Genomic DNA, 15,837 nt, shown 5'->3' with positions numbered 1-15,837 from the left:
AATTGGGTTTTGAATGTGCTCCAGTGACTGGGTTAGCAACTAGTGATTCAGATTTATACGCTAGCTATAGTTTCATTTGTATAATTCCAAGAAGCTTCTAGAGTGTTCTGTCTTTCTCGTTTTTAGAGAGCAAGTCCCATTCACTTCATGTATGTGCTTCAGGATTCTGTGACTGTTCACACTACCCTGTCCTCTCCGTGGCTTTCCCAGATGCAGAGCCCACGTGGAGTTACTACTCCCCTCTTCTGTCCCATTTAGCATTGAATGCTCGTCCCTGGATCGCCTTCATTTACCTTATATCTTACAATGGGTAGACAGTATGGTCACTGACTTTGCAACGGGAAGAAAACACCGGCTATTGTTTCCCGTACCTTCCTTTAAAATGCTTTAAAATATAGTATTTTACGGGTAAGTTTTGTGACAGAAGAGCAGATTCTCCTACAACCAGGCAGACTAGGGAAGCACTCATGGATACAACATCAGATCCTTCCAGTTCTACCTCCTAAGCAGCCCTCAGATCCATCCTCTTCTCTGACACGGTCACGACACAAGACCACACGACAGCCAACCAGCCGGACGCCAACAAACATCCCGGCCGGTGTGGTGCCACCAAAGTTCATCAGATACGTGGTTCTCTGCTTATAACCCATCAATGGCTCCCAGTAAACTCATACTACGAAAGGCTCCCTTGTCCCAACAGGCTGGAAATGGTCTGACTCCTCGGTCTCCATCCTTGACCGTCCCTTGCTCCCCCATCCTCCAGCCACAGGGGTCTTCTCTGACTAGGAGTCGCACCCTCTCCCCCATGCTCGTTCCCGTAGCCTGAAACCCCTCCCCCCTACTCTTTTCCGAGCTTGTTCCTGCTCATCCTTCAACTATGCTGTCACGTCCTCTGGGGGGCAATCCTTAAAGCTGGAACCAGGTTAGTGGTCCTTGGTATGCACTCCATTTGACCTTGACTGTCCTCTCGCTACACTTTTTGTTCAGTCCTGCCTTGTCCAGTGTAAGCTCCACGAGGGCAGGGAACTTGCCTGTTATGTGCACTACCATCTACCAATACTGACCTGCACAGAGGACACACTCACTTATCTTTTCTTTTTCAATGAATGAGTCATTGATTTTAAGAAGTTGCAATCTCGGGGAACAACGGCAGTCATGCCCCAACTCAGCTGAACGTGAAACTGACATGATATAAAATAACCAAGTTTACAGTAATAGGCATAGGTCATAAATAATTCAAGCTTAAATGACCCAGTAATGGCACAGGCAGAGAGAAGTACCCTACATCTCATTTTATACACGTGCACTATTATTTCAGTTTATAAAACATGCCTCGTCTTACAGTAGCACATTTACCAAAAAGTATAAAACAGCCTTCTCCAAGAATGTTCAGAGACCCTGTTGCTTAATTAGTGCCAATAATTATCCACATGGTATTTCAAAGTACCCACAGGGTATTTCTTCTCCTAGAAAGAGGAGGGAATGGTTTCCAGAGTGTGCACTGTGAGGAGTCAAGAACAATTTTTTTTCGGGAATTTTTCTCTGCTGGTAAGTATATTCCCATCACCTCCCTCTTAAATTTCATCAAGAAAAATCTGAAAATTTCCTTTTTTTAAATCAAAACGGATTTTACGTCCTTTTGCCAATAACCACATTCCACTTCAAGGAGGGTTGCTCAAATATGCAGACTGGGTACACCCATGGAAAGCCCGAGTGTGGCCTGACACCGAGGTCTGGATGAATTTCGGTCCCTGCAAAGGTGATGTCTCTGGTTTTAACCTAAAATCATGTTTCAGATCAAAGGGTGGGAGCTACAGGCCAGCCGTGGCCGTGAGTGTAAGGTTGTGATGGTTGGAAGAAATCTGATTTACGGAATTGCTGGAGTGGAAAAATGTATTTGGAAGCTTGAAATGAATCGTCACCAACTCCACCAGCCAAGGAACGCTTTGAAAATTCTATCCAAAACCATGCAAAAATAAGCAAGGCAGAATTCTTGGAAGCTTCCTAAGGAATGAACAACAGGCTCACACCTTCTTAGAAACGTTTCTTCCCAACCATGATGCTGGGAAGTGACCAGCACTGCATGTACCTAAGCCTGTCTCCATGGAGACCGGAGAGAATCTCCCGGTACAATCCACCATCTTCGCGACACAGTCCACAGAGCATGAAACAATGGAACAGAGCTACTCTGCAGACCTCAGCCCCTGGTCGAGCAAAGCCCCTCAGGGCTCAGAGTGTGGCACGTGTCTGATGGACAATTTCCAGCGGGACTTGACGCTGGAGTGGGGCCCAAAGGCACTGTTCTGTGAGATCAGGGTCCCCACACTCCGAAAGTGCCCCAGTTTGTCTCAAACTGGTGTCACGCTTCTTTGGGAAAAGGGTGAATGCATCCTTCTAAGGGGCGATTCAAAGTGTAACAGGAGCGCATTTATGTAGAGGACAATCAGCACGTAAGTAATCGGATCAGCTGCCGTATCCCGGCTCTCCTCAAACTTGCAAGCTTCCTTGATTTTCACCTCTGACTTCCGTCTGCCCTCCCCTCCCCGAAGAAACAAACACACAAAACCCACGCTCTTGCCAGACCTTATGTATTTCTCCACACGGCTGTCTTATCTTCCTCAGAGGCAAGTCCCATGGTGTAACTCTCCTACCTTAAACCCTTCACTAAAAAAAGTCCCCATGTGGGTTTTGGTGATCTGACTGTCACCTAACACCCAGAATGCTCGACTAGGGACGCTGCTGCAGACCCAGAGGGGATGCTGGAAATGTGTGCAGACGTGTTCTGATTCACAGTTGCACAAGGATAGGGAGAAGGGTGACAGTGGGCGGGTTCACCGACCAGGGCCAGAGATGCTCAGTGTCTGGAAGCGCTCACCAGAGGCTGAACGAGGTCCCGAGTCCCACCCTCCGACCCCCACCCCATTGGGAGCCACTGCCCACGGGCTCTCCCAGCTCCTCGGCAGCACCAGCCCTGTGTGCTCGTGGTCCCAGCCAGGAATGCTTCTTCTCCCCGCCTTTACCCATACCTCCCGGCCCTACTGGATCATCCCCTATTCATCTTTTAAGAACTCAAGTGTCACTTCCTTGGAGAAGATGCTTCCTTGACCCGCTAGACTAGGCTGTGTCCCGGTATTACAAGCTCCCCCTGCAGCCTGTAGGACGCAGCACACTGGCCATGAAGCAATTATGTGTGTGATTCCTGATGGCCAGCTCTGACCTTATGGAAGCCCCCGGAGACCAAGACATGCTCTTATGTCCACCGCACCCTCGGCGCCTGGCACGTCATAGGTCTGCGGTAATTCTGCTGATCAAGTTCTTCTCTAAACATGCTCCCTCCTCTCTAAACACATTCCCAGTCCCTGGGTCTGACCCTCCTTGGGCTCCCCTGGATCAGGAAACCTAACTAGGATTCTTGCCACCAGCTCGCCTCCTACCATTCACCTTAACGAGATACGATGGATTCATTTCCCCCAAACTGCTCTGATCACAATACTTGCCTTGATCGAAACTCTACTGACTGTTCACTGCCTCCAAAGCAAGTCCCGATTTCTCAACATCGCATTCCAAGCCCTCGGCAACCCAGCTTTCACCTGCCTTCTCCAACTTTGCCCTGCCTCCCACCCTGGAAGGGATGACCTTCTCAAGCTCTCCACATCTGTCTAGAATCGCTCTCCTTCGTTTGCCTCTTCCTCTAACCCTCCACATCTCCCTTTGCCTGGACTTTCAGGCTAAGGCTACACATCATCTCCTCGAACGAGCCATGAATCATCCCACCTGAAAGGCGTCTCTCTCTCTCAGCCCTCTACAGTCCGAGAGCACTTTACCTGTATTTTACTTGAGAATGATTTTCCGCCTCGCGAGAGAACTACCCGCTAACTTACCAGACGGCAAACTCCTTGAAGGGTGAGACCCGCATTGACTCATTTACCCACCACCCTCAGAACCTACCACAGTGTCTCAGACATAAGGACCACATGAATGAACAGCGCTAAGGAACAATCATCATTTCGCTGTCTATTAATAGTGAGAATTTAGAAATTCATCCTAACATAGTCATTCCACTTGTTAGAGGACATCAACTAGTGACCAAGAACACCAACCGGCCTCCGGTTGTGCTTTGCTAAATACGCTTAACGTTTGCTATTTATTTCACCTTCAACAGTTTCACTCAAAAGGTTACTGTTGGGCTTCCCTGGTGGCGCAGTGGTTGAGAGTCCGCCTGCTGATGCAGGGGACGCGGGTTCGTGCCCCGGTCTGGGAGGATCCCACATGCCGCGGAGCGGCTGGGCCCGTGAGCCATGGCCGCTGAGCCTGTGCTCCGCAACGGGAGAGGCCACGGCAGTGAGAGGCCCGTGTACCGCAAAAAAAAAAAAAAAAAAAAAAAGGTTACCGTTTACAACACAACCAAAAGAAAACCTCTGTGCTGAAGGCATATGATGAAATAATGACGCTGACCATGATGGTGATGATGATTTTAAAGATGGAAAAAAAATCATTCTTTCGGTTGCTTGGCCAATTGCTAATCTGAGGGAAGCAGGTAAGGGTGACAGAAACCAACTTGAAATTCACCTGGTGATATCTCTTAGGTAAATTAGTAACCGTTTGGAGTCTATCCCCTTTCAAATACAGACCACGTTAGGAGAACGAATGGATTTACATGATGGAATCTAGGCGAACAATAATGATCCCAACCTAAACTACAAACCACAATCTCAAAGCGCATATTCATGACTCGGGATCAGAAAACCATCGTCTTTGCTGAAAACAGGCCCTGCTAGCTCCTTCTGAAGCAGGCGAGTGAATGACCATCGCGCCAAACTTCTGTGAGTCCAAAGGCAAGCACTGCACATTTAGGGACAAAGTCTATGCCGAGATAAGAGCGTGGGGGGCCTGTCTCTTCCTAAGGACGAAAGGTTGGGCTCCTGGCCGAGAGATCACCTGCCAAACCTGTTCTTGTGCTCACGAGACACACAAGACACACTACCTCCCAGTCCCAGCCCAGCCTGATACAATGACGGCTGCTTTATCACCAAACTGTCAGAGCTTCTAAAACGAACCACAGTCAACACTCTTATCTTTGTGAGCCCTTACTCACAAAACCATTTCAAAAGAAATTAAATCTACTGTTAGTGAAGATGAACCACAGGAAAGCTTTATCATTCAAAGAGAACGATTCCACTAGAATGCCCCTTTGGGGGTGGGGCTGGAAGCAGAAAACTGTATTTTCTGATTTAGAGACTTAGGGACCCTTGAAGGAAAAGGGCATCGGATGAAACTGAGAGAAAAGGTCACAGGGTATATAACACACTTGTTGGGCATGCATTTGACAGGTTAAAGCACGTCAGTAAGGATGAATCATGTCCATTTGAAACACAGAAAAACACTGACAGAAACAAAGAAGCTTGGAAACTTCCTATTTGTTGGTTCTCTATACAATGAAAGGCCTTGTCTAGTCAACGTTTGGAGTGATTTTCCCCAGGGGTATTATTATGATTTGAGAGGGGTAAAAAGTAGCATTCTTGTGACACATTTTCACTTTTTGAGACTAATAAAAGGTATGTCTCTTTAAGAGGTCACATTTTGGATGTATTAAGAAGTATGAACAAATACACCCCTCCTTCAGCTTAGGGAAGACTGAAACCAACAGGGAGAATCAGTCCTCCAGCAAGCTTTAAACGTTTGCTTGAAAAGCGTACATCAAGGAAAGGAGACTTTCGGAGAACTGGGCATAAGATAAAACTCTCACGAGATTTGAGTTATTTGGCATAGAGGTACGTCAGGCTTGGAAAACGAAAGCCCAAGTAATTAACAGAAAATTTCAAATTGGTGCACAAGAGGCATCGATGTTTCATTATAGGACAGTGCTTTTCTTCAAGATCCTTGACTCAAATGGTTATTAAAAATAAAGTTTAGAATTCCTAGTATTTAAACTCTCCAGGCAACTGGAAAGAAAAATGGGTTCTCCGAGCCAGAATGGGTGAAACCTACAAGCTAGTAATAAGCCCATCAGATGTTTCCTATGTTTTTCTTTTGAAATTTGTTCCTGTGATCTCTGGGTCTGCAGAACTGGGGAAGAAAATTGTGAACAACTGGCGCTGAGGGGCTGCAAAGCTACCCGCTGAGAGTTGGATCTCGAAGCCATTACCTACCGTGCTCCAGCGCTTTCATGGGAAACCAGAAGAGGATGAGGGAGTGGACCAAGGCGTTGATGCAGTGACCCCAGAAAACCTAAGGGAAAACAAACCAGGGGAGTCAGGAGCTGCCCACACTCTTGAACTCTGTGTAGCTCAACAAGCCCCTCATTGTCAGGAATGCTGGCTACGATGTCCAGCTCCAGAAGGCGGAAAAAACCCCAATTTTTTACATACAGATGACTGGGCTATCTCCAGATAATATTACTCCAGTACAAAGACCTAAAGAGATATTCACGTATAAACAGGACAACATACAATCTATCCACATCCAAAAACTAAATGACGATGCATTTCCTTTAGAACGGAAAGAAAGACCACATTTTACAGTCATCCAGAGAAAGGGTATTGGGTCAAACTGTTAATTAAGAGACTGAAGCCGTACTTCTGAAAGCATGAAAAACATTTAAAATGTAAATTCCTACACAGCATGCTCACTCTTTCGTTTTACCCCTGAAAATCCCTCCCATACAGTTTTTCAGTTTTTAGGATTTAGATGAATATCATACACATTTAAAAATTCTCTTTAACACCTGAAAGGTCAAACGAAAGAACACGAAGTTTAGTTTCTTCTAACTTAGAGTTTCATAAATGCATTTCATTCATCTTTTTAACTCTGAGATGACAGAATTACTAAAGCCAGATTGAATTTATTTAAAAATCTCCAAATTGTTCTGGGAATTGTCATAAATATATAGTTGGATCTTAAGTAGTGATGGGACAACAGAAAATAATGAGAAATTGTAAGACAGTGGGATTTTCCTATTTTAAATGCTCATTTTTTCCCTATCTTCTCCCTGCTCTCTGTATGCCCCCTGTCCCCCCACCCCCAGATCTTCAAAATGCTTGCAGGTCAGTCTCCGAGCATCCTCAGCTCGGCTCCCTTTCCAGTGGGTCCCCTCCCTACCGCTCCCCTTACGTGGCCTTTGAATTCAAACTCTGTTGTAACGATTTACGTGAACAATGTGGAATAAACAGGCCATATTTCCCATTGACAGAGCCACGGTGAACAAGGACCGATATCATTAGTCAGCCCCGTCTCCTTGTGCATGGAACACACTAGAACCAGCAGTATCCCCTTGTGTTTTTTCCAGATGTGGACATGCCTGTTACACTTTCCCAAACAGAAGGCAGCCCTGAAGGAAGACAAGCACGACACCCGGCTCAAAACGAAGCCTTCAGAGACTGCTCTCTACCGAGGACGCCCGTGGCATCCTCCCTAAAGCCTTGGTGGGTGTCCACGCAGGCTAATCACACACACAACCGGCACGTGGTGTCTTAACTGAGCTGGGCATCGAGCCTCTGTTCCAGCCTCCAACTCCCCTCCTGCACAAACACCGGAGACGGAAACACGGCGATGCAGGCATGTGGGCATCTTTGCCTCCCAACCCAGCCGGGTACCTACTTCCCCTCCCAGCCGGGGGCCCTCACCTCTGCCCTCCTAGCTGTGGCTGGCGGGTCAGTGACACACCAGACTCCTTAGCCGCTCCTGATGGCGGGACCCCTGTAACACCTAAGCCAGGCTCATCTCAGGACTGCCTACTCCATGTCTGTCTAGATGTTTTCTCTTTCCTGATCCACCAGACTGAAAATAATACCCACGCCTGACTCGATTCCTGTGTTCACCTCTGGCCAACTTTGCTCACTGGCTAAAGGGACATTTTCCTGTCCCTGAGAACCAGGCAGTGATGGAGGGAGGGCCGTGCCAGGCGACAGGGCTCTATGGGGTGGGGGACGATTGGATCCTACAGGTCCTGGGGCGTGCGGGCCGCTGGCCACATGGTCATGGGGGCCCACATAGGGAAGAAGAAGGCGTTACTGAACAGGAAGGGACGGACGCTTCCTTCCCGATGTGGCAGCTTGAATTCACCATGCTTGCGATACCGGGAGAGACCCGGGGCCTCTCCTCCCTTCAGACGCCCCCTCTGAGCAGGTACCAGCGCTGAGGGACAGGACACAGCACCTGTGCCTTCCGAGGGGCCCTGTGCATGCGTGGCTTACCTTGGTGTTGAAGCCCTCGGCGTTCTGGGTGATCTTGTAGAGCTGCGGGAACCTCAGCATGCTCTCCTGGCTACATGACCTCTCGAAGATGCCCAGAGTGAAGGGGGGCAGCGCCGTGAAAATCTGCGTAGACAACAGTGCGCCATCACCAGAGGCCCTTCCACTCCCACGGTTCCGGTGGTTCAGGTCTACGCGACGATGACTTAACTCTCGACTGAGTCCCAACCTGAGGTTCAGTGATTCACGACTCCCCGGACACCCTCCCGACAAACGAACGAAAGACCATTTTAAACTGTTGCCTAATCGGCATCAAATGAATATACTGAAGGCTAAAAACGACATCCTAAGTATCTGATTAGCCAAGAAGTCTGTTCCAGGAACAACTGCCCTCCTCTGCAGACGAGCTGTGACTTAGAATCCTACCGTGGTGAGCTCTGTGCAGCGCGGCAGTGTTTTCCTGTGAGTGCTGGGGTGCAACTTTCCATCCTGATTTTACACTCACATTTCAGGAAGCACTATGTACTTCACCCACGTATTCATTCGATGGACTTTTAAGGGGAATGCATGATGGGCCAGGTATTGTGATAATCCCCAGGGAAAGAGAGATTTAGAAGCAGGAGGAGGAAGAGGCAAGGAAGCAGGTCCCTGACTGCTAGGAACTCTGTCTGCTGCAGAGCTGGGGACGGGGCAGCTGGCAACAGGCATAGAACAAACTTAAAACACAGCACTCTGCAAAATCACTCCTGGGGGAGAGGAGAGGGGGAGTCAAGGAAGGATGCTTGGACTAAACAGCTTCTGCACTGTAAGGTACTGGACCTGCAGGATTTGGTGGGAGGGATGCAGAGGGAAGCACCGCCATGAAAGGAGCACCCGTCACAAACTCTGAGGCACAAACACGGACACACGTTTGTGGGGAAGCTCTAGGACGTTCAGGACGGCAGTTAGCTAGGGACACGGCACAAGACAAGGCTGGGATGGAGACAGAATGACCTCCCAGGATGACGAGCTCTTGGGCAGAGGGTACTTCCCTTTTTTGAAAAAAATAAATTTATTTATTTATTTTTGGCCGCATTGGGTCTTCGTTGCTGTGCGCAGGCTTTCTCTAGTTGTGACGAGCGGGGGCTACTCTTTGTTGCGGTGTGTGGGCTTCTCATTGCAGTGGCTTCACTTGTTGCGGAGCACGGGCTCTACACATGCAGGCTTCAACAGTTGCAGCACATGGGCTCAGTAGTTGTGGCACGTGGGCTCAGTAGTTGTGGCACGTGGGCTCAGCAGTTGCGGCTCACAGGCTCCAGAGCGCAGGCTCAGTAGTTGTGGCGCACGGGCTTCGTTGCTCCGCGGCATGTGGGATCTTCCCGGGCCAGGGCTCGAACCCATGTCCCCTGCATTGGCAGGAGGATTCTTAACCACTGCACCACCAGGGAAGTCCCTTGGAGGGTGCTTCCTAAGACTGTTACCTTCACCTGTCCTCTATAGCGTGTGACATAGCTGAAGAAGACGGTTGGTACAAGCACGTCATCCAGCCCAGGCGGTGCGGCAGACCCGAGGACCACCTTCTCCTTGGGTGTGTGCACGGGTCGCTCCCTACTCTGCATCAGCATCAAGCAAATCTGGACCCACGAGCCCAGCGGGCTCTCAGGGCCGTGGGAACTGGATGTGTGTCTCTACGAGAGTTCTGATTGCACGCCAGTTCCCAGGAGCCTGAACATCCGACCAGAGGAGTCAGCCTTTTCCAAGTCTGTTGGGATAAAGCAACGAGAGCTGCGGTGGGGTGAGGCCCGTAAAACTCACCAGCAGCTCCATCTTCACCCGGGAGCGTAGAGGAAAACAGCCCTGGGCTGTCAATGTTCTACAGATTTCAGGGAGAACAAGATCCAGAGTGGTGGCATTCACATCTCACAATAACAAACGCTAGAGCAGAGCACCCCACAGCATCTCAAAAGCTCTGCACACTCAGTATATAAACTCGCCCTCACTGTTTGGTTAAAGAAGCTATCTGCATACTCTTTACACAGCCAGCTTTATTTTTTCTTTTCCTTTTTTCACTTACTTCCTCCTTCCTCCCACTTCAAATCCTCTCCCCCATCACATCCCCAGGCTAACAACCACCCAGCTTGTAGCATGCCCCTTCCCCCTCTACACACACACTGCTCGGGATCATTATTTGTTTACAGAAGCAAGACATCAAACACATTTTCTTCATCTTATTTTTCTCATTAAACAATACACCACGGGAAGTCCCCGGGTACCCTGGGTTTGACCCCGAAGCAGCCTTTTTCATGCTCACATAATATTTCATAGCGTGGATGGATCATAGTTTTTCAACCATCACCTATGGACAGGCATTCATGTTATTTCTAGCTCTTCACTGCCACAAACATCATGTAATAAACACCTAGAACACATTGTAACATCTATCCTTTATCTTTTATTTCTATGTGAAAGGTTCCCAAAAGCAGGTCTGTAAGGGTAAAAAAAATCCATGTATTTTAAACTTTAGAGGATGCTGCTTTCAGAAAAGGTTCCCATTGTTTATCTCTCCCTTCAGAAAGGACAACAATCTTCTCCCTGCTTCCCTGTCAGCAATGCTTGTTATATTCTATTTAATACTCTCCAGCTTGAAAAATTAGTATCCACCTAAGTTTTGACTCTTACTTTGAAAAAATGTTCATTTCCCTGGACCACCAACTTTAGTGCTAAGTTCCCTGACTTATTTGTCCAGTTCTCTGTCAGTATCACATTGACGTGGTTATGGTAGCTTTATAGTATAGTCAGATGTTCAGATAAGTCTACCTTTCTGATTGGTCTTTTTTGAACATGCCTTGCATATTTATTCTTAGATGCCTGTTAATTCCATTCATACCTTAATATCATTTTACGCAATTCCCTTCTCCCCCCACCCCCGAAACAATCATCCGCTGGGATTCTATACGGAATCACATAAATTTATATACTAATTTTGGAAGGGTTGATACTAAGGTTTTTATGATACTAAGTCTTCCCATACAAGGAAATAGTATGACTTTCCATTTGGTTAAATCTTGTTGCATATACTTAGGTAAGATTTGGGGTGTTTTTCATGGAAGTACTATAAAAATTGTTCCTACGAAATGTATAATTCTAATTGCTATTTTGAAAGGAATTACTATTCTCCTTGCATTTCTAAGCGCTCATTGTTAGAATTAAAAAAAAAAAAAAAAGCTAGTGATTGCCAGGACAGAAAACAACTATGGGTTTTTATATATTTATTATGAATCTGGCCAGCTTATCAAATTTTCTTATAATCCTAGTATTTCTTTACTGGTATGTTTTGGGTTTTTTAGATGTACAGTCATATATGAACATATTTAACATGGCCATTTTTGGTGCATATATTTGTATAAGCACAGAAATATTTTACTTTTTCCTAGTATTTGTAATAGTTATTTAATTGTCTTGGTAGTTGCTGAAAATTCCAAAACAATGCTGAATTATATAGTGATGGCAGGAATCCCTGACTAATTTCTTATTTAAAATGAAATCATTTTAGAGTTTTACCATTTATGGCAATATGCTACTGGTTTTTTTAATAAACAGCCTGCATTATAGTTAATTGACTTATTTCTTTCCTATATTATTTAGGGTTCTTATTTTGGAACGGGCAGCTGAATTGACTCAAAGACTTTTGCACCATCTACTGATGGGATCACATTTTTCTTTTTTCGGCTGATACAGTGATACTTAGAAACATTTAAAAATGTTGAGCCTCCTGGATTCCTGAAATAAATCCTTTGTCAAATATTTTATTCTTTTGATTCATCGTTGAATTCTATTTGCTGATACCTTATTTACAATTTTTATATTTATGTGTATAAGTAAGACTGGCTCAGTTTTCTTCAAATTCTGCTGGCTTGAAAATTAAGGAGGAGATATTTTCTGAAACAGTGCTCAAAAGAGTTATCTCTTCACTAAAAAGTGGATAACATGTAGCTAAAATCCATCTGATCATGGTAGCTTTTGTCACCGGTAGCCTCTTCAGTCTCATTCTACTCATAACCTAAAATGATGTAGAAATTGGACTATGGATATAATGAGCATCTAATAGGATGGCATTGATTCACGACCTTGGGAGATGGAGGAGTTTCAATGCTATGTAATCTGCTCTGAGAATGAGATTGAGAAACGATGACTTTCTACTTTAGCTGGCTTGGGGAATCAAACATGAAGCGTTAAGTACCGAAAAGGAAAAAAGCAATACTGCTTGCAGAAAATGGCAAGGGATATAAGTGATTCACTTTGTTATAAAGCAGAAACTAACACACCATTGTAAAGCAATTCTACTCTAATAAAGATGTTAAAAACAAAAAAAAAAGAAAATGGCAAGGGAGACTCCAGCCCAGAAGAGGGGTCAGTAGCAATGTCTCAGATGTCACAAACTGCGGAGGGACCCGGAGTGGAAGCAAAGGCTAAACAGAGGAGTAACCACAAAATTGGAATACGGGGTAGTAGGGCTTAGACAGTAGTATCGTATCCATGTTACACTGTATGATTTTGATCATTATACTGTGGTTATGGAAGAGAATGGTCCAGCTATGCACTAAAGGATGAACAGAATGGGCATTATGTCTTAACTGACTCCCAACTGGCTCAGAAATATACGTGTTGGAGTGTATGTGCACACGAGCCTACGTACGCACATGTGTGCGTGTCTTGAGAGAGACGCATGTGGTAGGCAAAATGCCAATAATTGATGAGTCTGGGTATACCGTTCTCTGTACTCTTTCTTGCAACTCTTCTCTAAGTTTCTATTTATTTCAAACAAAAGTTACCAAGACAATTGCTATGGGGGCAGACTTCCAAGTCCTCAAAAGCTTTGGTCCTTCCAGTGATTGACTGTGGAGGCCAATGACCCTCTGAACCCACTGGATCTGACTGTCCCAACTCTGCCACCACTCCCTGGTGACCGTCTCCCACACTGGTACCGTGGACCCGTGGTCACAGGGCCATTTCACCTGGGAATTCACTTCTCTGCTGCCGTATCGTCCCTCATCTGGAGGATACAAAGGGGATAAGACGTATCCCCAACCCTAGGGATCAGAGGTCATCGTGCGTCTTAAACTTTAATGTGGGTAACCACTGCTAGAAAGTTTTATTTACATTTTTGTTTTGCTTCTCAGTACCTCTGAGAAACTCTTCGTTAAGTTAGGATGATGTTTGGGAAATCTGCGTCTTCAGAGAAATCCTGGTGCTTCTCCTGCAAGTGGTCTGGGGACCATATCTTGACCAACATCATCCTATAGCCTACGGGCATCTGATGTGTAATAGCCACTCAATACGAGTTTGTTGGATGAATCTGAACTGCCCAAGACTGCAGGGTGCTAAGGAAAGAACCTAGCACTCCTGCCTGAGCATGAGAAGAGGGCTAAGATCCATTTATCGTGTAACCAGTGACATGTATTTCAGTCCTTAGCACTAAACATAGCCTCCTAGGTCCCAGCCTTCTAGTTACAAGTACGTACGTGGGCCTGGGTTGGCCACTCCCAACACTAAATCACTACGGAGCAGTCAGTATATTTCCCCCTAAACGGTCACATAATTTTAACCTACTCAAAACACTTTTAAGTCCTGCAAAGTTAACCATCTGTCCAAGGGGAGGCCCTGGAGCCCCTTTCCATGTGGTAGGGGGTCAGAGTAGCTTTTCAAGCATAGGTGATACACGGCCATCAATTCAGCCCTGCTCTCATCACCTGTCAGTTTTGTCTTTGGGGGCATAATTATTAGCAACAAATGTACTAGTGTACTTTGTAGTGAGTAACACACTTACCGTCTTCGGAATGCTGCCTAAACCCAAGATCTGAACTTGGTTCACCAGTATCTTAGTCTACACGTGTGACCCTCTGAACCCGTCGAGCTCTACAGGGCTGAAGCAACGTGCTGTATGCAGCATGTTATACATAACACCTAGCACAGCAGCTACTAAAAAAGGGTGTGTGTGGGGGGGAGGAGTCTGAGAATGGATGATCCGAATAGCCAGCCACGAATGTATATACAAATTGTAAATACTTACAGCACCACGATTTATCTCATTGTATGTCTGGTAACTTCCATCTATGTCTACCTATGCTGGCTGCTTCAGAGTACAAACTCCCCCAGGGCAGAGAATGTCAGAGTTAGGGTCCAAAGCAGTGGTGAAAGTGCAACTCCAGAAATGTGGCGTACTCGGGTCTCTACAGCACCAAGCTATACCCCTTGCCAGTAAAAAAAAAGCCTAAGTAGCTACACAGTCATCTTAGTCTATAGTTTATATTTATGTCTAGCTTTTGAATTCATTACAGTCAAGTAATGAAAACAGAGCTCTAAAATCATGAAAAATACCAAATAAGCTGATTACCATTCACCATGGGAGCTGGAAGTCAGAATTCATTATTTTAGCACTAACTGTGGGAGGAAACGTTCTTCCACAAGGACAGATACGCTTTTAAGAAGGACAAAAAGGACACCAGGTTACACGTTGTATATTCGCATAGGTTTAAGAATTCAGAAATAAAATCATGGAGTGGAATGAGTTTAGACGTAGCTCAGAAATTTTTTTCTTGAGCTAAAAACATGGAAATGTTGCCCGGGCATTTAGTCCGGAGGTAACAAGGGTCTATTTTCAAGATATATGGGTTAATAATTTCATGGGGTTATTCAAGAATGATCTGCTATGATTGAAACCATGTGTGGAGAGTTTGGGCTTCTGCAGGATGTGGGGCAGCAACAAAGGCCCTAAAGATGTATTTGTGCTGCCTGCCATGGAGGCAGATGAGGGACTTAGATACACTTCCCAGACACAAACAGTTTAGTTCTGCACGCCATCAGAGAGAAGTGGAGAATGCTTACCACGTTGTACAAGCCAATGCACCAACGTTCAAATAAAATCTGCCCAGAAAATCCATTAACGAAGGCGAACCAAAGCTGAAAGAGAAAAAAGTTCATGAAGTTTTGTATCAATATGGACCTAAATGCTTCCATTCACCGAAGGCGTAGTGGGGAATGTGGACCACCAGCTGGACACAGCTGCCGCGAGATAAAGCACCAGAGGATCGCAGCCGCTGCTCTTTCATAAAATACAGATTCCCAGTATCACAAATACCAATATTTTAACGAAAAGTTAAGGCGTACATCGACTTTAAGAGGTAGCATGTACATATTTACAGAAAAGCAGTTTATGTTTAATTTACATCTAATATGTTTTGTGTCAACACTTTCTCAATACTGGAAGGGTCTCAACTTTGTGTTCTTTCTCCTATAAAGTTGACTCGATAAATATGATTTATCTTTGTAGGACTTTCAAATAGATAAAAATAAATAAAAAACCACAGAAACTCCTCTGTTGGTCATGTGTGTTCTTAGCTCATAAAATACTGACCCTCCTTAATCAAATGTCCACCACCTCAGCAAAGGGCAACACGCAATAATAGGAAAGAAACATGCTCAAATCATCTTTTGGAGTAACATGGGATGTATAAATAAATTAAGTACAGATTATATCTTCAAGTAGACCATAATTCTAATTGATTAGGCAAGACTGACATAAAAACAACTGCAGAGCAAAGCGCCAGGGACATGAACGACAAAAAAAAAAATTATTGGGACTTCCCTGGTGGTGCAGTGGTTAAGAATC

The 15,837-nt window shown here is 45.6% G+C and overlaps 1 protein-coding gene across 1 annotated transcript in view; it reads right to left on the bottom strand.

Moving 5' to 3' along the window:
* ATP8A2 (ATPase phospholipid transporting 8A2) overlaps positions 1 to 15,837 on the bottom strand; it is a 526,430-nt gene that overhangs the window by 139,639 nt on the left and 370,954 nt on the right. Inside the window, exons 28-30 of the mRNA XM_082859361.1 lie at positions 15,054 to 15,128; positions 8,193 to 8,315; positions 6,150 to 6,228 (exon numbers count right to left, since the gene is read on the bottom strand). Coding sequence (XP_082715487.1) covers positions 6,150 to 6,228; positions 8,193 to 8,315; positions 15,054 to 15,128 — 277 coding nt within the window. The remainder of the gene's footprint in view (positions 1 to 6,149; positions 6,229 to 8,192; positions 8,316 to 15,053; positions 15,129 to 15,837) is intronic.

This window comes from Leucopleurus acutus, assembly GCF_964270905.1.
Source record: "Leucopleurus acutus genome assembly, chromosome: 18".
Classification (NCBI taxonomy): domain Eukaryota; kingdom Metazoa; phylum Chordata; class Mammalia; order Artiodactyla; family Delphinidae; genus Leucopleurus; species Leucopleurus acutus.
Note: the sequence above shows the minus strand (reverse complement) of the source record. Positions and strands in the feature narration are given on the sequence as shown.